Raw genomic sequence first — 21,404 nt, 5'->3', positions numbered from 1 at the left:
GAGGGATGAGAGAGGAGAATAAACAGATAGAATGAAAAGAGAGGGATCAGAGAGGAGAGGTCATTTTTATTTTATTTTTTATTTCACCTTTATTTAACCAGGTAGGCTAGTTGAGAACAAGTTCTCATTTACAACTGCGACCTGGCCAAGATAAAGCATAGCAGTGTGAACAGACAACAACACAGAGTTACACATGGAATAAACAATAAACAAGTCAATAACACAGTAGGAAAATATACATTGTGTGCAAAAGGCATGAGGAGGTAGGCAATAAATAGGCCATAGGAGCAAATAATTACAATTTCGCAGATTAACACTGGAGTGATAAATCATCAGATGATCATGTGCAAGTAGAGATACTGGTGTGCAAAAGAGCAGAAAAGTAAATAAATAAAAACAGTAAGGGGATGAGGTAGGTAAATTGCTCAGATAGCAGATGTTTAAAGTTGGTGAGGGAAATAAAAGTCTCCAACTTCAGCGATTTTGCAATTCGTTCCAGTCACAGGCAGCAGAGAACTGGAAGGAAAGGCGGCCAAATGAGGTGTTGGCTTTTGGGATGATCAGTGAGATATACCTGCTGGAGCGCGTGCTACGGGTGGGTGTTGTTATCATGACCAGTGAACTGAGATAAGGCGGAGCTTTACCTAGCATGGAGGGAAACGAGGGAACGAGGGAAAGTATAGTGTGTGTGTCTGTGTTGGAGGTGTCTGTGTGGGAGGTGTCTGTGTTGGAGGTGTCTGTGTTGGAGGTGTCTGTGTGGGAGGTGTCTGTGTGGGAGGTGTCTGTGTGGGAGGTGTCTGTGTGGGAGGTGTCTGTGTGGGAGGTGTCTGTGTGGGAGGTGTCTGTGTGGGAGGTGTCTGTGTTGGAGGTGTCTGTGTTGGAGGTGTCTGTGTGGGAGGTGTCTGTGTTGGAGGTGTCTGTGTGGGAGGTGTCTGTGTGGGAGGTGTCTGTGTGGGAGGTGTCTGTGTTGGAGGTGTCTGTGTTGGAGGTGTCTGTGTTGGAGGTGTCTGTGTTGGAGGTGTCTGTGTTGGAGGTGTCTGTGTTGGAGGTGTCTGTGTTGGAGGTGTCTGTGTGGGAGGTGTCTGTGTTGGAGGTGTCTGTGTTGGAGGTGTCTGTGTGGGAGGTGTCTGTGTGGGAGGTATCTGTGTTGGAGGTGTCTGTGTGGGGTGCTGGGCAGAGCAGAAAGAGACACCAGAGAGAGACAGAGAGAGACAGAGCAGAGCAGAGAGAGAGAGCAGAGAGAGACACCAGAGAGACCAGAGAGAGACAGAGCAGAGCAGAGAGAGACAGAGCAGAGCAGAGAGACCAGAGAGAGACACCAGGGAGAGACAGAGAGAGACACCAGAGAGAGACAGAGCAAAGCAGAGAGAGAGAGCAGAGCAGAGAGAGACACTGGGTATGTACATAGTCAATGGTAGGCTTCGAGGAGACTCCTATGGTAGGTTCACCTATAGCTCATCTCTTGGCAGTAGCACTGTAGACTACTTTATCACTGACCTCAACCCAGAGTCTCTCAGAGCGTTCACAGTCAGCCCACTGACACCCCTATCAGACCACAGCAAAATCAGTCTACTTGAACAGAGCAATACTCAATCATGAGGCATCAAAGCCAAAGGAACTGAGTAACATTAAGAAATGCTATAGATGGAAGGAATGCAGTTTGGAAACCTACCAAAAAACAATTAGGCAACAGCAAATTCAATCCCTTTTAGACAACTTCCTGGGTAAAATGTTCCACTGCAATAGTGAAGGTGTAAACTTGGCAGTAGAAAATCTTAACAGTATATTTGACCTCTCAGCTTCCCTATCAAATCTAAAAATCTCAAATAGAAAACCGAAGAAAATGAACAACAATGACAAATGGTTTGATAAAGAATGCAAAAATCTAAGAAATAAATTGAGAAACCTGTCCAACCAAAAACATAGAGACCCGGAAAACCTGAGTCTACGCCTTCACTATGGTGAATCACTAAAACAATACAGAAATACACTACGGAAAAAGAAGGAACAGCACGTCAGAAATCAGCTCAATGTAATTGAAGACTCCATAGACTCTAACCAATTCTGGGAAAATTGGAAAACACTAAACAAACAACAACACGAAGAATTATCTATCCAAAATGGAGATGTATGGGTAAACCACTTCTCCAATCTTTTTGGCTCTATAACAAAGAATAAAGAGCAAAAACATATACATGATCAAATACAAATCCTAGAATCAACTATTAAAGACTACCAGAACCCACTGGATTCTCCAATTACCTTGAATGAGTTACAGGACAAAATAAAAACCCTCCAACCCAAAAAGGCCTGTGGTGTTGATGGTATCCTTAAAGAAATGATCAAATATACAGACAACAAATTCCAATTGGCTATACTAAAACTCTTTAACATCATCCTTAGCTCTGGCATCTTCCCCAATATTTGGAACCAAGGACTGATCACCCCAATCCACAAAAGTGGAGACAAATTTGACCCCAATAACTACCGTGGAATATGCGTCAACAGTAACCTTGGGAAAATCCTCTGCATTATCATTAACAGCAGACTCGTACATTTCCTCAATGAAAACAATGTACTGAGCAAATGTCAAATTGGCTTTTTACCAAATTACCGTACAACAGACCATGTATTCACCCTACACACCCTAATTGACAACCAAACAAACCAAAACAAAGGCAAAGTCTTCTCATGCTTTGTTGATTTCAAAAAAGCCTTCGACTCAATTTGGCATGAGGGTCTGCTATACAAATTGATGGAAAGTGGTGTTGGGGGTAAAACATACGACATTATAAAATCCATGTACACAAACAACAAGTGTGCGGTTAAAATTGGCAAAAAACACACACATTTCTTCACACAGGGTCGTGGGGTGAGACAGGGATGCAGCTTAAGCCCCACCCTCTTCAACATATATATCAACGAATTGGCGCGGGCACTAGAACAGTCTGCAGCACCCGGTCTCACCCTACTAGAATCCGAAGTCAAATGTCTACTGTTTGCTGATGATCTGGTGCTTCTGTCACCAACCAAGGAGGGCCTACAGCAGCACCTAGATCTTCTGCACAGATTCTGTCAGACCTGGGCCCTGACAGTAAATCTCAGTAAGACCAAAATAATGGTGTTCCAAAAAAGGTCCAGTCACCAGGACCACAAATTCCATCTAGACACCGTTGCCCTAGAGCACACAAAAAACTATACATACCTCGGCCTAAACATCAGCACCACAGGTAACTTCCACAAAGCTGTGAACGATCTGAGAGACAAGGCAAGAAGGGCCTTCTATGCCATCAAAAGGAACATAAATTTCAACATACCAATTAGGATCTGGCTAAAAATACTTGAATCAGTCATAGAGCCCATTGCCCTTTATGGTTGTGAGGTCTGGGGTCCGCTCACCAACCAAGATTTCACAAAATGGGACAAACACCAAATTGAGACTCTGCATGCAGAATTCTGCAAAAATATCCTCAGTGTACAACGTAGAACACCAAATAATGCACGCAGAGCAGAATTAGGCCGATACCCACTAATTATCAAAATCCAGAAAAGAGCCGTTAAATTCTACAACCACCTAAAAGGAAGCGATTCCCAAACCTTCCATAACAAAGCCATCACCTACAGAGAGATGAACCTGGAGAAGAGTCCCCTAAGCAAGCTGGTCCTAGGGCTCTGTTCACAAACACAAACACACCCCACAGAGCCCCAGGACAACAGCACAATTAGACCCAACCAAATCATGAGAAAACAAAAAGATAATTACTTGACACATTGGAAAGAATTAACAAAAAAACAGAGCAAACTAGAATGCTATTTGGCCCTAAACAGAGAGTACACAGTGGCAGAATACCTGACCACTGTGACTGACCCAAACTTAAGGAAAGCTTTGACTATGTACAGACTCAGTGAGCATAGCCTTGCTATTGAGAAAGGCCGCCGTAGGCAGACATGGCTCTCAAGAGAAGACAGGCTATGTGCACACTGCCCACAAAATGAGGTGGAAACTGAGCTGCACTTCCTAACCTCCTGCCCAATGTATGACCATATTAGAGAGACATATTTCCCTCAGATTACACAGATCCACAAAGAATTTGAAAACAAATCCAATTTTGATAAACTCCCATATCTACTGGGAGAAATTCCACAGTGTGCCATCACAGCAGCAAGATTTGTGACCTGTTGCCACAAGAAAAGGGCAACCAGTGAAGAACAAACACCATTGTAAATACAACCCATATTTATGCTTATTTATTTTAACTTGTGTGCTTTAACCATTTGTACATTGTTACAACACTGTATATATATAATATAACATTTGTAATGTCTTTATTGTTTTGAAACTTCTGTATGTGTAATGTTTACTGTTAATTTGTATTGTTTATTTCACTTTTGTATAATATCTACCTCACTTGCTTTGGCAATGTTAACACATGTTTCCCATGCCAATAAAGCCCCTTGAATTGAATTGAATTGAATTGACACCAGAGAGACCAGAGAGAGACAGAGCAGAGCAGAGTAAGACAGAGCAGAGAGAGACACCAGAGAGAGACAGAGAGAGACACCAGAGAGAGACAGAGAGAGACAGAGCAGAGCAGAGAGAGAGAGCAGAGCAGAGAGAGACACCAGAGAGAGACATAGAGAGACAGAGGGTAACCTGCATACTGTTGTCTCTCAGCAGGTATAATTGATGTTAGCATGGCCAACATTACCACTGTCCTGAACCATGGATCTGTCTGTGTGGGGCTGTGGTTACTTCAACAGGTAATTACAAGGCTGCTCCATGTCACACACACACACACACTGCACGCTAACATCACACACACACACACACCGCACGCTCACATCACACACACACACGGACACACACACTGCACGCTCACATCACACACACACACATACGCACACACACACACACCGCACGCTCACATCACACACACACACGTGGACACACACACTGCACGGTCACATCACACACACACACACACGGACACACACACCACACGCTCGAATCACACGCACGTAAGAAAAGCCTCCTCCCGTCACAAAAAATTGTGGAAGGAGAAATGAATACAGGTTCTGACAGGTTTCTGGAGGAGAGGAGAGTGTTCTACCTGCTGCAGCGTTAGACAGTGTGTGTGTGTGTGTGTGTGTGTGTGTGTGTGTGTGTGTGTGTGTGTGTGTGTGTGTGTGTGTGTGTGTGTGTGTGTGTGTGTGTGTGTGTGTGTGTGTGTGTGTGTGTGTGTGTGTGTGACAGAGAGAGGGAGAGTAGAGAGAAATGGAGGGAGAGAGGTGAATCAGTGTCTGTCTTCATCAAAGATGAGGGTCGCCAGACTGTAGACCAGGAAACACAGAACACTGACACTATGCAGCCGCTTACTGGAAACTCAACACAAACATTCTAATGAAATATTCTCTATTAGGAGAAAGACAAGGAAGAAGGAGAGGTGAGGTTAGAGGTTAGAGTTGGGATAATTAAGAAAACAGACCGACGGGGAGAGGGCCAAGGGTTGGAGGGATGGAGGGACGAGGTAGAGGGATGGAGGGACGAGGTAGAGGGATGGAGGGACGAGGTAGAGGGATGAGGTAGAGGGATGGAGGGATGAGGTAGAGGGATGGAGGGACGAGGTAGAGGGATGGAGGGATGAGGTAGAGGGATGGAGGGATGAGGTAGAGGGATGGAGGGACAAGGTAGAGGGATGGAGGGGCGAGGTAGAGGGATGGAGGGACGAGGTAGAGGAATGGAGGGATGAGGTAGAGGGATGGAGGGACGAGGTAGAGGGATGGTGGGATGAGGTAGAGGGATGGAGGGATGAGGTGGAGGGATGGAGGGATGAGGTAGAGGGATGGAGGGATGAGGTGGAGGGATGGAGGGATGAGGTGGAGGGATGGAGGGATGAGGTGGAGGGATGAGGTAGAAGGATGAGGTGGAGGGATGGAGGGATGAGGTAGAGGGATGAGGTAGAGGGATATAGGGATGAGGTAGAGGGATGGAGGGATGAGGTAGAGGGATGGAGGGACGAGGTAGAGGGATGGAGGGACGAGGTAGAGGGATGGAGGAACGAGGTAGAGGGATGGAGGGACGAGGTAGAGGGATGGAGGGACGAGGTAGAGGGATGGAGGGACGAGGTAGAGGGATGGAGGGGCGAGGTAGAGGGATGGAGGGATGAGGTAGAGGGATGGAGGGGCGAGGTAGAGGGATGGAGGGATGAGGTAGAGGGATGGAGGGATGAGGTGGAGGGATGGAGGGATGAGGTGGAGGGATGGAGGGATGAGGTAGAGGGATGGAGGGATGAGGTGGAGGGATGGAGGGATGAGGTGGAGGGATGGAGGGATGAGGTGGAGGGATGAGGTAGAAGGATGAGGTGGAGGGATGGAGGGATGAGGTAGAGGGATGAGGTAGAGGGATATAGGGATGAGGTAGAGGGATGGAGGGATGAGGTAGAGGGATGGAGGGACGAGGTAGAGGGATGGAGGGACGAGGTAGAGGGATGGAGGAACGAGGTAGAGGGATGGAGGGACGAGGTAGAGGGATGGAGGGACGAGGTAGAGGGATGGAGGGACGAGGTAGAGGGATGGAGGGGCGAGGTAGAGGGATGGAGGGATGAGGTAGAGGGATGGAGGGGCGAGGTAGAGGGATGGAGGGATGAGGTAGAGGGATGGAGGAACGAGGTAGAGGGATGGAGGGACGAGGTAGAGGAATGGAGGAACGAGGTAGAGGGATGGAGGGACGAGGTAGAGGGTTGGAGGGACGAGGTAGAGGGATGGAGGGCCAAGGGTTGGAGGGTTGGAGGGACGAGGTAGAGGGATGGTGGGATGAGGTAGAGGGATGGAGGGACGAGGTAGAGGGATGGAGGGATGAGGTAGAGGGATGAGGTAGAGGGATGGAGGGATGAGGTAGAGGGATGGAGGGACGAGGTAGAGGGATGGAGGAACGAGGTAGAGGGATGGTGGGATGAGGTAGAGGGATGGAGGGATGAGGTGGAGGGATGGAGGGATGAGGTGGAGGGATGAGGTGGAGGGATGAGGTAGAGGGATGAGGTGGAAGGATGGAGGGATGAGGTAGAGGGATGAGGTAGAGGGATGAGGTGGAGGGATGAGGTGGAGGGATGAGGTAGAGGGATGAGGTAGAGGGATGGAGGGATGAGGTAGAGGGATGGAGGGATGAGGTACAGGGTGAGGATGATGTCATGATCCTCAGGGTCACGTCTGTTCAGCCTCAGGAAGGGAGCGGTGGTTTTAGTGTATTTTATTAATAAAGGAAAGACTGGCGTGAGACTGGCCTCTCACCTGACTTACTGTAACTATGGGTCTGTGTTGGTGTAAAGGGCTGTTCTCACAGGCTGTGTACTGGTTCTAATATACAGAACAAAGACAGGCTTCAGAGTACAGTATGGCCTCCTCTCTCTGTCCTAGTATCTTACTGTATGAGACGTGCCTGTAACATTCAGAGTACAGTATGGCCTCCTCTCTCTCTGTCCTAGTATCTTACTGTATGAGACGTGCCTGTAACATTCAGAGTACAGTATGGCCTCCTCTCTCTCTGTCCTAGTATCTTACTGTATGAGACGTGCCTGTAACATTCAGAGTACAGTATGGTCTCCTCTCTCTGTCCTAGTATCTTACTGTATGAGACGTGTCTGTAACATTCAGAGTACAGTATGGCCTCCTCTCTCTCTGTCCTAGTATCTTACTGTATGAGACGTGCCTGTAACATTCAGAGTACAGTATGGTCTCCTCTCTCTGTCCTAGTATCTTACTGTATGAGACGTGTCTGTAACATTCAGAGTACAGTATGGTCTCCTCTCTCTCTGTCCTAGTATCTTACTGTATGAGACGTGTCTGTAACATTCAGAGTACAGTATGGTCTCCTCTCTCTCTGTCCTAGTATCTTACTGTATGAGACGTGCCTGTAACATTCAGAGTACAGTATGGTCTCCTCTCTCTCTCTCTCAATTCAATTTCAATTTAAGGGCTTTATTGACATGGGAAACATATATTAACATTGCCAAAGCAAGTGAAGTAGATAAGATACAAAAGTGAAATTAACAATAAAAATGAACAGTAAACATTACACTCACAGAAGTTTCAAAAAAATAAAGACATTTCAAATGTCATATTATGTATATATACAGTGTTGTAACAATGTACACATGGTTAAAGTACAAAAGGGAAAATAAATAAACATAAATATGGGTTGTATTTACAATGGTGTTTGTTCTTCACTGGTTGACCTTTTCTTGTGGCAACAGGTCACAAATCGTGCTGCTGTGATGCACACTGTGGTATTTCACCCAGTAGATATGGGAGTTTATCAAAATTGGGTTTGTTTTGGAATTCTTTGTGGATCTGTGTAATCTGAGGGTACGCAGAGCTCGCTCTCTCTCTCTCTCTCTCTCTCTCTCTCTCTCTCTCTCTCTCTCTCTCTCTCTCTCTCTTAGTATCTTACTGTACTCTATGAGACGTGCCTGTACCATTTGCTTATTGTACTGTTAGACTGAAACCATGTGTTTGTTTGGCATTGGACCTGAAATGGCATTGTGTGCATGTGTACGTGTATTGGAGTATACCTGCTGTGTGTGTGTGTGTGTGTGTGTGTGTGTGTGTGTGTGTGTGTGTGTGTGTGTGTGTGTGTGTGTGTGTGTGTGTGTGTGTGTGTGTCTGTGTCTGTGTCTGTGTCTGTGTCTGTGTCTGTGTCTGTGTCTGTGTCTGTGCCTGTGCGTGTGTGTGTGCGTTGTACAGAGAGACAGAACAATGGGACACATTCACCAGCCTCACAGCCATTGGAGAAACACATTATAGCTTGTCACTGTGCTGTTCAGACCACTAAGCCTCTGAGTCTCATAGAGACAGAGGCCTATCTGGTAAGGGACAAGAATGACTCAATCACAGACTCTGTTATATTCACAGTATGAGGAAATACTTTACAATGTACAGCTGTGTGTTCATTAAGTAAAGGGCCTTCAGAAAGTATTCATACCCTTTGACTTGTTGTGTTACAGCCTGAATCCAAAATGGATTCAATAGATGTTTTTTCTCTCACCCATCTACACACAATACATAATACACAATACATAATACACAATACACAATACATAATACACAATACACAATACACAATACACAATACATAATACATCATACATCATACACAATACACAATACATAATACACAATACACAATACACAATACATAATACACAATACATAATACATAATACACAATATATAATACATAATACACAATACACAATACATAATACACAATACACAATACATAATACATAATACACAATACATAATACATAATACACAATACATAATACATAATACACAATACACAATACATAATACACAATACATAATACACAATACATAATACATAATACACAATACATAATACACAATACATAATACACAATACATAATACATAATACATAATACACAATACATAATACACAATACACAATACACAATACATAATACATAATACATAATACACAATACATAATACACAATACCTAATACATAATACATAGTACATAATACACAATACATAATACATAATACATAATACACAATACACAATACATAATACATAATACATAATACACAATACACAATTAATAATACATAACGATAAAGTGAAAACAGGTTTTTTTAATTGTTTTGCACATTTATTGAAAATGAAATACAGAAATCGAATTTACATAAGTATTCACACCCCCTGAGTCAATACATGTTAGAATCACCTTTTTTCAGTGATTACAGCTGTGAGTCTTTCTGGGTGAGTCTCTAAGAGCTTTACATACCTGGATTGTACAATATTTGGCAATTATTATTATTTTTAAATCATCAAGCTCTGTCAAGTTGGTTGTTGATCCTTGCTAGACAGACATTTTCAAGTCTTGTCATAGATTTCTCAAGCCGATTTAAGTCCAAACTGTAACTAGGCCACTCAGGAACATTTAATGTCGTCTTGGTGAGCAACTCCAGTGTATATTTCAATCAAATGTATTTATAAAGCCCCTCTTACATCAGCTGATGTCACAAAGTGCTGTACAGAAACCCAGCCCGGTGTGTTTTAGGTTATTGTCCTGCTGAAAGGTGAATCTCTCAGGGTCTGGTGGAAAGCAGACTGAACCAGGTTTAACCTGTGCTAATATCCATTCATTTAAAAAAAAATGTTTTACCCATCAACCAATAGGTGCTCTTCTTTACGAGGCATTGGGAAAGCTGCCTGGTCCGAGGGGTTGAGACTGTGTTTGAAACCCACTGCTCCACTGAGGGACCTCACACAGATCATTGTATGGTGGAGTATAGAGATGAGGTAGTCATTCAAAAATCATCAGAAAATAAATCATGTTAAACACTATTATTGCACACAGAGTCCGTGCAACTTATTATGTGACTTGTTGAGCACATGTTTACTCCTGAACTTATTTAGGTTTGTCATAACAAAGGAGTTAAATACCTATTGAGTCAAGACATTTCAGCTTTTCATTTTTTATTAATTTGTAAAAATTTCTAAAAACGTAATTCCATTCTGACATTATGGGGTGTTGTGTGAAGGCCGGTTACACGCAATCTCAATGTAATATTTGTTGATAGACTTATAATATAAGAATTAGACATATTTAAAATAAAACTTGTAAAACTCAGTGGTTGCTATGGATTTAATACTAAAGGAAATGATCAAACAAATAAAACATTTGCATTAAACTATCTCTAGGTTTTAAATTAGCAGTGTTCTGATCACTCTATAGTAACTCTGAAACAGTTTTCAGACAAACATGACAAATGCGCGGGCATCTCAAAAAACCCGGCCTTAGTGATGGCTGTCAATCAACACTTGTTCTGTGTGTGTCTGTGCGCGCTCCTGTCCAGTCCTGTGGGAGTTGCTGGGGTACTTTGGGATATCCCCTCCTGCTACTTTATTACCCCGCTCCGAAGACAGCTCTGCGAAGAGGGCAGGCGCATGGGCTACGCACTGGGCGAAACTCTCCCAACTCACTCGCTCTAAACTCGAACATCGACTAGAGGACTGTGGAAGTTGTCCGGCTATCCGCTCTCTGCCGCTAACTTCAACTATACCGCTACCGGACGCCCCGTGCGAGACTTCCACCCAGCTCTGCCTGTCACACGGCTCTCGCCGCCGGGGACTGGAGTTTACGGGGGGTTTTATTAAAGGAATGTATACTTGAAGGGGGCCAATAACTATCTGGATATCCTCAGGCTCTGATGGTGTTGCTACTGAGGAACTTTCTCTTCTTGCGTGTGACTGGCGTTCGTTGGTAAGCAGGCTGGGGTATGCTACTAAAAGTGGAGTCCTCATACCGTAGTTCATATTTTCTTTTGTTTCACGCTCTCTGTCCGGAGCAGCGTCTGTCATCTCACTAACCGGAATACTTCGCGTGTGTTTATTTTTGCGTGAAACAGATACGCTGCGTAATCGTTTGGAGACGGAGCAACTAATCGCGAACTAATTTGTATTGTACACCTGTTTCTTATTGCTATGCTAGCTATGCCAGCGGAGCAAACAACTGTCCCCACCGCCGTGAACAGGAGACCTAAGAACGATATCCGAGACCGAGGAGCGAACTGAGCGGGTTCTTTTGGAACGGACCGAAAAACTTTTCTGTGGAACTTGTTGCGAAATTAGTCAACGATAAAAGGAAACTCCCGTGCCAAGTGTAATTTAACGGAGGTGGAATTTGTCTATTTTCTCGGGAGGAAACTCATACTTGTATAATCGGTCGTTCATAAAGTTGTTCTCTCAACGAAGAGACTTCGTTCTGGAACTCTGGAGAAAGTTTTGGAACGCCGAACGCTCAGGGGGAAACGGACGTGCAACTCAACCATACAAGTAAGGATACATTATTTAATATCGCGCCACGGACTGTAATGAATGTTTATGGTTACTTTTAATGCGCTTTTGTATCAGCATAAACTCCCTATTGTGCACGCCTCATTTCACTTATAGAAGTTTTCAAAATAGCTTCCCCGAGAGTCGCAGAGTTGACGTTTTGATACAGTTATTTTTATTTGACACAACTTTGGGGTTAATTAAACTCCTTGCTGAATGTGGAGTTTGTGTACGTGCTGTAGGCCTGTATCTGCAAACCCGGCGAACTGGGTTCTAAATTACCTCCGTGGCTGTGGTCAAAATGGAGACTATATGTGTTCAAGAAAACTGGATTTTAGGTTGGAATCATTTTCTTTCCGACGTGTAGAAAAACTTGCTTGGGTATATATGGCTATTTTTTTCTTGTTTTAAATTATGCAATCCTCATTATTAGGCTGAAGATTGAATTACTTTGTTCATTTTAATTTTATTGTAGGTGAGGGTTTAGGTCATTTTCATTTTAGGTCAATGGGTCTAATTAGTTAGTGGTCGAGTTTGACCTCTGACATTTAGGTCGCTTATAGTCTAGTTAGACAAATGAATGAATCCATGAAATTGTTGAAATGCTTTGTAAGCGGCTGTATCAGCGACAGCTAATTTCAGTCATTCAAGTTATCTGACGTGTCACTAAATTGATTTAGACCGCTAATATGGTCTGCTGTGGGGTTCACGCAGAAGATTTGGTGGTCTGTTATATCCTATTATATTCTAATGTATTTACACTGTCATCTTCTATACTTGTTTAAATGATTTTAATGTTGTTTTAGGCCTACGGGATCAGAACGCATTACAGGCCCGTGTGCGCCAGACACAGTAACTGCGCTATTCCCGCTGTAGTTGTTCACACCAGTCTAACACTGTCAAGACGGGTTTAAACCAAAACAAAACAAACTACGATTATCAGGTTTGATGTTATAGAATGTTGCCATTATTATTATTAGGCTTTGTGTTAATGAAAAACAATCTTATCAATAATCTGAATGAAATCACATGAAGTTGATGAGTACAATATATAGTTTCTATCCAACTTGAGTAGGTCTATTTTCCCGTTATAGGAATTTGCAGCACTGTAGTAATTATTGGGTAATTACTTATCCATCTTTTACATTTTAATTTACAACGGAAACGGAAACGGACTGTGTGTTTTTATATTTCACTCACGTCTCTGTTAAATTATATGAAGGAAATTTCACTTTCATAGCCAGAAATGATCAGAATATGAATTAATTTAATTTCTGAAGTTTAATTAAATTTAATCTCCTCTCTTATCACCCCTGACTCATATCTTGATGTCATCCAACGGACAATATAATTAACCATCAGATTCTAGTGAGTAGAGGAAGTAGACCTGAGGCTGTCTCTATATTACCTCAGAGTAGACCTGAGGCTGTCTCTATATTACCTCAGAGTAGACCAGAGGCTGTCTCTATATTACCTCAGAGTAGACCTGAGGCTGTCTCTATATTACCTCAGAGTAGACCTGAGGCTGTCTCTATATTACCTCAGAGTAGACCTGAGGCTGTCTCTATATTACCTCAGAGTAGACCTGAGGCTGTCTCTATATTACCTCAGAGTAGACCTGAGGCTGTCTCTATATTACCTCAGAGTAGACCTGAGGCTGTCTCTATATTACCTCAGAGTAGACCTGAGGCTGTCTCTATATTACCTCAGAGTAGACCTGAGGCTGTCTCTATATTACCTCAGAGTAGACCTGAGGCTGTCTCTATATTACCTCAGAGTAGACCTGAGGCTGTCTCTATATTACCTCAGAGTAGATTTTGGTCTCAGATAGCAGAGAGCTGAGAGGACCATGCTGTCAACATTTCCAACATTAGGCGAAATCCTACTAGAGCCTTTCTTCTTTAGTGTTATTAACTAATGTAAACTTCCCGCAAGGAATATACTCACAAAATGGTTAAAACAATGTGCGTTAGGAAAGACATGGTATCTTTTAGCCAACGTGTCAGTGAATAACCAGACTGGTTAAAACAGGTGTCTGTCAAGAAGTTTATACTTAGAGAATAGTTGAGGACTCTGTTGGATCGTAGTTTGTCTTCGGGGACAGATGGATGAGTATTATCGTAGTAGTGTCAGAGAGGACGACTGTGAACTTCCCCCTCCCAGTGTGTTCCCAGTGTGTTCCCAGTGTGTTCTCAGTGTGTTCTCAGTGTGTTCTCAGTGTGTTCTCAGTGTGTTCTCAGTGTGTTCTCAGTGTGTTCCCAGTGTGTTCTCAGTGTGTTCCCAGTGTGTTCTCAGTGTGTTCCCAGTGTGTTCTCAGTGTGTTCCCAGTGTGTTCTCAGTGTGTTCTCAGTGTGTTCTCAGTGTGTTCTCAGTGTGTTCTCAGTACACACTCAGAAAACAGTTCAGATATCTTAATTTGACTGCAGAGGCCCCTCAGGGCAGTTATAGAGACGCCTCTTAGGAAAATGTCAATGGGGTCAATGAGGACTCGGTGAGTTTGGAAATAGGGCCTTGGTTGGCTCCCTAAGTGCTGCGGACTCTGTGACACACACACACACACACACACACACACACACACACACACACACACACACACACACACACACACACACACACACACACACACACACACACACACACACACACACACACACACGTAATGAAGTAATATTTGTCATATATGCATATTATATATGTACCTCACATAAGACCCGTGATAAGACTATGCAATTTGTATATTAATAAGGTCTATTAAAATGTTTCTCTGACTCCATGAAGATAAGGGATGAGTTCCGTCAACAGAAAGGGCTGTGAATTGTCTTCTGAAGGCAAAGAGATTTAATTACATTGTGAAATAAAATATTCACATAACTGAAAAAGATTGGTTGGCTGCATATCCTCCATCCCACACTGTAGTCTGTGTGTTCGTTATATATCAGGGATTCAAATGGAATTATCAATCAGAACTTTCTACAGACCGGCAGGTCTACAACACTGACGGACACGGCAATCCTCTACATTAGAAAAAACAAACTGACCAGGACCGGACCAGACCGGACCGGACCAAACTGGACCGAACCTAAAAGATATATATATCGCTAGGGGTAACCATTTACTGAGCCATACTGTTGGATATCATATAACACATTTTACACCACTTCTCACACACACACACAGACACACAGACACACACACACACACACACACACACACACACACACACACACACACACACACACACACACACACACACACACACACACACACACACACACACACACACACACACACACACACACACACACACACTCAGATGCTATATGAGACCCAGACCCCATTGTGGTGAGTCCCATTGTTAGGAGCAGAGAGGGTTACAACCCTGTCACAGAGGATCCTGGGTTGAATTCTCAAATCTCCCCCCCCCCCCAGCAGCCAATCAGAGCCCAGCATTTTCAAAACATGCACCTTGAACAAGAGAGGCCACCCTCTTAACCTTCAGGACCTTAGTTTACACACACAGCCCTCAGAGAGAGAGAGAGGGTGTGTGTGTGTGTGTTCACAAGTGCATGCGTGTCTCCAGAGCAGAGATTGGCAGGTGAGAACCGTATATATATATCTGGTGTCGTTCTGTCCTTGTTAATGTCTCTCTCATTCTCTTCCCTTTCTCTCTTTCTCTCCTTCTCTCCTCTCTCTCTCTTTCCTTCTTTCTCTCCTTCTCCTTCTCTCTTTCTCTTCTCTCCCTCTCTCCTCTCTCATTCTCTCCTATCTTTCTCTTTCTCTTCTCTCCATCTCTCCTTCTCTTTTCCTCTCCCTCCTTCACTCTTTCACTTCTCTCCGTTTCCTCTCCTCTCCCTCTCTCCTTCACTAGTTCTCTTCTCTTCTCTCCTCTTCTCCTCTCTTTCTATCCTCCTCCTTCACCCCCCCCCCCCCTTCATTACCAGTTAAGTGGTCTAGTCTGGACTGATTCCAGGTCATGTTGGGATGACAGGTTTGATGTGACCGGACCTCTGGTATTCAAGGGGGGGTTTGTGGAGTGGGAGTCATTTCTGACCCGTTGGATATTGGTTATGGACTGATGTCATTGAGGCCACAGGGTGCAGTGTGGTTGCGTGGTCAGTCACACTAGGACATTTGATTTACGCTGTCACTGTGTGTGTGTGCGTGTGTGTGTGTTATGGTAGATGAATGTAGAAGGAGTGGGGTTGATTTAGACATTGATTCATGTAATGAAACTGCAGTTGTGTGTGTAGATGTAGGGAATGAGAAGGGTGTGTGTGTGTGTGTGTGTGTGTGTGTGTGTGTGTGTGTGTGTGTGTGTGTGTGTGTTCAGTAACTGTAGCAGAGGTAGCTCTGGGAAACCTCTCTATAGCTGATTCAGTCCTGATAAAAACATCAACAGCACACCTGGACCTGCACAGACCAGACCTGGTGCACAGACCGCCTCACACACACACACACACACACACACACACACACACACACACACACACACACACACACACACACACACACACACACACACTCCTACGACAGTGGTTATTCTCTCTCTTTCTGATAGGAATGATAAGACTAAAGCCCATTAAGTTTTATCACCATTAGAGGATATAATCTCCAATCACCAAACACACAGTAATGTCCCCTCTCAGTAATGTCTCCTCTCAGCACACAGTAATGTCTCCTCTCAGTAATGTCTCCTCTCAGCACACAGTAATGTCTCCTCTCAGTAATGTCTCCTCTCAGTAATGTCTCCTCTCAGCACACAGTAATGTCCCCTCTCAGTAATGTCTCCTCTCAGCACACAGTAATGTCCCCTCTCAGTAATGTCTCCTCTCAGTAATGTCTCCTCTCAGTAATGTCTCCTCTCAGCACACAGTAATGTCCCCTCTCAGTAATGTCCCCTCTCAGCACACAGTAATGTCCCCTCTCAGTAATGTCTCCTCTCAGTAATGTCTCCTCTCAGCACACAGTAATGTCCCCTCTCAGCACACAGTAATGTCCCCTCTCAGCACACAGTAATGTCTCCTCACAGTAATGTCTCCTCACAGTAATGTCTCCTCTCAGCACACAGTAATGTCCCCTCTCAGTAATGTCTCCTCTCAGCACACAGTAATGTCTCCTCTCAGTAATGTCTCCTCTCAGTAATGTCTCCTCTCAGCACACAGTAATGTCCCCTCTCAGCACACAGTAATGTCCCCTCTCAGCACACAGTAATGTCTCCTCTCAGCACACAGTAATGTCTCCTCTCAGCACACAGTAATGTCTCCTCTCAGTAATGTCTCCTCTCAGCACACAGCAATGTCCCCTCTCAGCACACAGTAATGTCCCCTCTCAGCACACAGTAATGTCTCCTCTCAGCACACAGTAATGTCTCCTCTCAGCACACAGTAATGTCTCCTCTCAGTAATGTCTCCTCTCAGCACACAGTAATGTCTCCTCTCAGTAATGTCTCCTCTCAGCACACAGCAATGTCTCCTCTCAGTAATGTCTCCTCTCAGCACACAGTAATGTCCCCTCTCAGCACACAGTAATGTCTTCTCTCAGTAATGTCTCCTCCCAGCACACAGTAATGTCTCCTCTCAGCACACAGTAATGTCTCCTCTCAGCACACAGTAATGTCTCCTCTCTGTAATGTCTCCTCTCAGCACACAGCAATGTCTCCTCTCAGCACACAGCAATGTCTCCTCTCAGCACACAGTAATGTCTCCTCTCAGCACACAGTAATGTCTCCTCTCTGTAATGTCTCCTCTCAGCACACAGCAATGTCTCCTCTCAGCACACAGCAATGTCTCCTCTCAGCACACAGCAATGTCTCCTCTCAGCACACAGCAATGTCTCCTCTCAGCACACAGTAATGTCTCCTCTCAGCACACAGCAATGTCTCCTCTCAGTAATGTCTCCTCTCAGAACACAGTAATGTCTCCTCTCTGTAATGTCTCCTCTCAGCACACAGCAATGTCTCCTCTCAGCACACAGCAATGTCTCCTCTCAGCACACAGTAATGTCCCCTCTCAGCACACAGTAATGTCCCCTCTCAGCACACAGTAATGTCCCCTCTCAGCACACAGTAATGTCCCCTCTCAGCACACAGTAATGTCTCCTCTCAGCACACAGTAATGTCTCCTCTCAGCACACAGTAATGTCTCCTCTCAGTTCGACATTGGCTAGGCGCCTGCCGAACTGAAGCATCCTGAAGCCTTAATTCTCACCTGCTCTAATTACCTAACAAAAATATCTACTGTGAGCTTTCTCTAACTGACAACACTGTCTACTGTGAGCTTTCTCTCTCTAACTAACAACACTGTCTACTGTGAGCTTTCTCTCTAACTGACAACACTGTCTACTGTGAGCTTTCTCTCTCTAACTAACAACACTGTCTACTGTGAGCTTTCTCTCTAACTGACAACACTGTCTACTGTGAGCTATCTCTCTAACTGACATCACTATCTACTGTGAGCTTTCTCTCTAACTAACAACACTGTCTACTGTGAGCTTTATCTCTTTAACTGACAACACTGTCTACTGTGAGCTTTCTCTCTTTAACTAACAACACTGTCTACTGTGAGCTTTCTCTCTAACTAACAAAACTGTCTACTGTGAGCTTTCTCTCTAACTAACAAAACTGTCTACTGTGAGCTTTCCCTCTTTAACTAACAACACTGTCTACTGTGAGCTTTCTCTCTTTAACTAACAACACTGTCTACTGTGAGCTTTCTCTCTCTAACTGACAACACTGTCTACTGTGAGCTTTCTCTCTAACTGACAACACTGTCTACTGTGAGCTATCTCTCTAACTGACAACACTGTCTACTGTGAGCTTTCTCTCTAACTAACAACACTGTCTACTGTGAGCTTTCTCTCTAACTGACAACACTGTCTACTGTGAGCTTTCTCTCTTTAACTAACAACACTGTCTACTGTGAGCTTTCTCTCTTTAACTGACAACACTGTCTACTGTGAGCTTTCTCTCTAACTAATAACACTGTCTACTGTGAGCTTTCTCTCTAACTAACAACACTGTCTACTGTGAGCTTTCTCTAACTAACAACACTGTGAGAGATGTGTGATGGTTCTTATTAAAATGATGTGTGATGGTTCTTATTTAAAGGTTGTGTGATGGTTCTTATTAAAAGGTTGTGTGATGGTTCTTATTTAAAGGTTGTGTGATGGTTCTTATTTAAAGGATGTGTGATGGTTCTTATTTAAAGGTTGTGTGATGGTTCTTATTTAAAGGTTGTGTGATGGTTCTTATTTAAAGGTTGTGTGATGGTAGGGGACCAGACACCACACAAAGCACCTGAATGAACCCTAATGAAGAGCACAAGCCCCCAGTCACACCTGTCACATTAAGGGAAGGTCCTCTCCCGTCTCTCTCCTTCAGTGGTGTAAAGTACTTAAGTACAAATACTTTAAAGTACTACTTAAGTAGTTTATTTTTTTGGTATCTGTACTTTACTGTACTATTTTGACAACTTGTACTTTTACTTCACTACATTCCTAAAGAAAATAATGTATTTTTTGCGCCATACATTTTCACTGACACCCAAAAGTACTCGTTACATTTTGAATGCTTCGCAGGACAAGAAAATTGTGAAATTCAAGTACTTATCAAGAGAACATCCCTGGTCATCCCTACTGTCTCTGATCAGGCAGACTCGCTAAACACACATGCTTCATTTGTAAATGATGTCTGAGTGTTGGAGTGTGTCTCTGTCTATCTGTAAAAAAAATATATAAAATCAAAATGGTGGTGTCTGCTTTGCTTCATATAAGGATTTTGAAATTATTTATACATTTACTTATAAGTATATTTTAGCAATTACATTTACTTTTGATACTTTTATACTTTTACTCAAGTAGTATTTTATTGGGGGACTTTTCCCCTGAGTCATTTTCTATTACGGTATCTTTACTTTTACACAAGTTTGACAGTTGAGTACTTTCCCCACCACTTCTCTCCTTTCCCTTTAAAGTGCTGATGCCCCCCCCCCCTTAAAGACTGGAGTAGGGGGACCAGACCACAAGCCTCCCAGACACTCTCCTCTGAGAGGGCCCACACCCCTGTCCCCCTCGTACCCCCCCAGACCCCCTCGTACCCTCCTCTGTCCCCCCCAGACCCCCTCGTACCCCCCTCTTACCCCCCCAAACCCCCTCGTACGCCCCTCTGTCCCCCTCGTACCCCCCTCTGTCCCCTCTGACAGTTCGTGGACCTCTGGGTCTTTGTTGCCGTGCAGCTCCTGCTTGTAGCCCACTATGGTGCTCTCACTGTGTGTGTGTGTGTGTGTGTGTGTGTGTGTGTGTGTGTGTGTGTGTGTGTGTGTGTGTGTGTGTGTGTGTGTGTGTGTGTGTGTGTGTGTGTGTGTGTGTGTGTGTGTGTGTGTGTGTGTGTGTATGCGTGTGTGGGTGCGTTTCTGTGTGTGTTCACACGTCCACTCCCAGCCCTATATCTGTCAACCCCCCACTCACGAGCAGACTGGGTCAGGTGGGTGAGCAGAGCAGCACTGAGTCGGTTCTGGAATGTTCTGGAATGTTCCATAGGTGTTCCGCAGGTTCCGAAGGTAAACATCAATCAGTCAATCAGCTTCTATTTGTGTAGTAGAGTTTTGAACCGAGGCAGATCTGTGGTGGGACACTGGACAGAACCTCTTAAAAGCACAACGGAAGCTTCTGGCAGCAGACCAGAGGCAGGAGAGGACTACTCCACCCTGATCTGTTTTGACTACATTACAGGGAGAAACCTGGGGAGCACGGTGCAGGCTTTTGTTCCCAACCAGCGCTAACACACCTGATTCTACTGTAATAATGATTATTTCAAGAGCTTGAACATTTGAATCAATTGTCTTAAGTCCAGCAACCTCTTCCTCATTCGGCAGAGGAAGACAGTCCAGTAGCTTCTACATTTATGCTGAGTGTGTCTGTGTGGGGGGGTCGGAGACTGACAGTAAACACAGCTGTATTGGTCTGCTCCAGCCAGACAGCTGTTAATGAGACAGGGAGGAAAGAGACGTGTGAACTCAGCCACAGATCTGAAGAATCCCCCCTACAACTCCTCTACAGCCACCCAACAAGCTCCAACAACGGTGTGTGAAACCACACTGTAGACCACCGCAGCTCACTAGCTGAACTAGAGAGGAAACCACACTGTAGACCACCGCAGCTCACTAGCTGAACTAGAGAGGAAACCACACTGTAGACCACCGCAGCTCACTAGCTGAACTAGAGGAAACCACACTGTAGACTACCGCAGCTCACTAAGTGGACTAGAGAGGAAACCACACTGTAGACCACCGCAGCTCACTAGCTGAACTAGAGGAAACCACACTGTAGACCACCACAGCTCACTAGCTGAACTAGAGGAAACCACACTGTAGACCACCGCAGCTCACTAGCTGGACTAGAGAGGAAACCACACTGTAGACCACCGCAGCTCACTAGCTGAACTAGAGGAAACCACACTGTAGACCACCGCAGATCACTAGCTGAACTAGAGGAAACCACACTGTAGACCACCGCAGCTCACTAGCTGAACTAGAGAGGAAACCA

General features: G+C 44.3%; 1 protein-coding gene across 1 annotated transcript; it reads left to right on the top strand.

The window, feature by feature from the left end:
- Positions 1 to 649: 649 nt before the first annotated feature.
- On the top strand, positions 650 to 20,059 carry LOC120042999 (repetitive proline-rich cell wall protein 1-like). The gene is made up of 2 exons (XM_038987725.1): positions 650 to 1,138; positions 19,946 to 20,059. Exons 1-2 carry the CDS (start codon positions 650 to 652, stop codon positions 20,057 to 20,059), a joined length of 603 nt encoding a protein of 200 aa, XP_038843653.1.
- Positions 20,060 to 21,404: the final 1,345 nt, after the last annotated feature.

The sequence above is a fragment of the Salvelinus namaycush genome, unplaced genomic scaffold (assembly GCF_016432855.1).
Source record: "Salvelinus namaycush isolate Seneca unplaced genomic scaffold, SaNama_1.0 Scaffold83, whole genome shotgun sequence".
NCBI lineage: Eukaryota > Metazoa > Chordata > Actinopteri > Salmoniformes > Salmonidae > Salvelinus > Salvelinus namaycush.
Note: the sequence above shows the minus strand (reverse complement) of the source record. Positions and strands in the feature narration are given on the sequence as shown.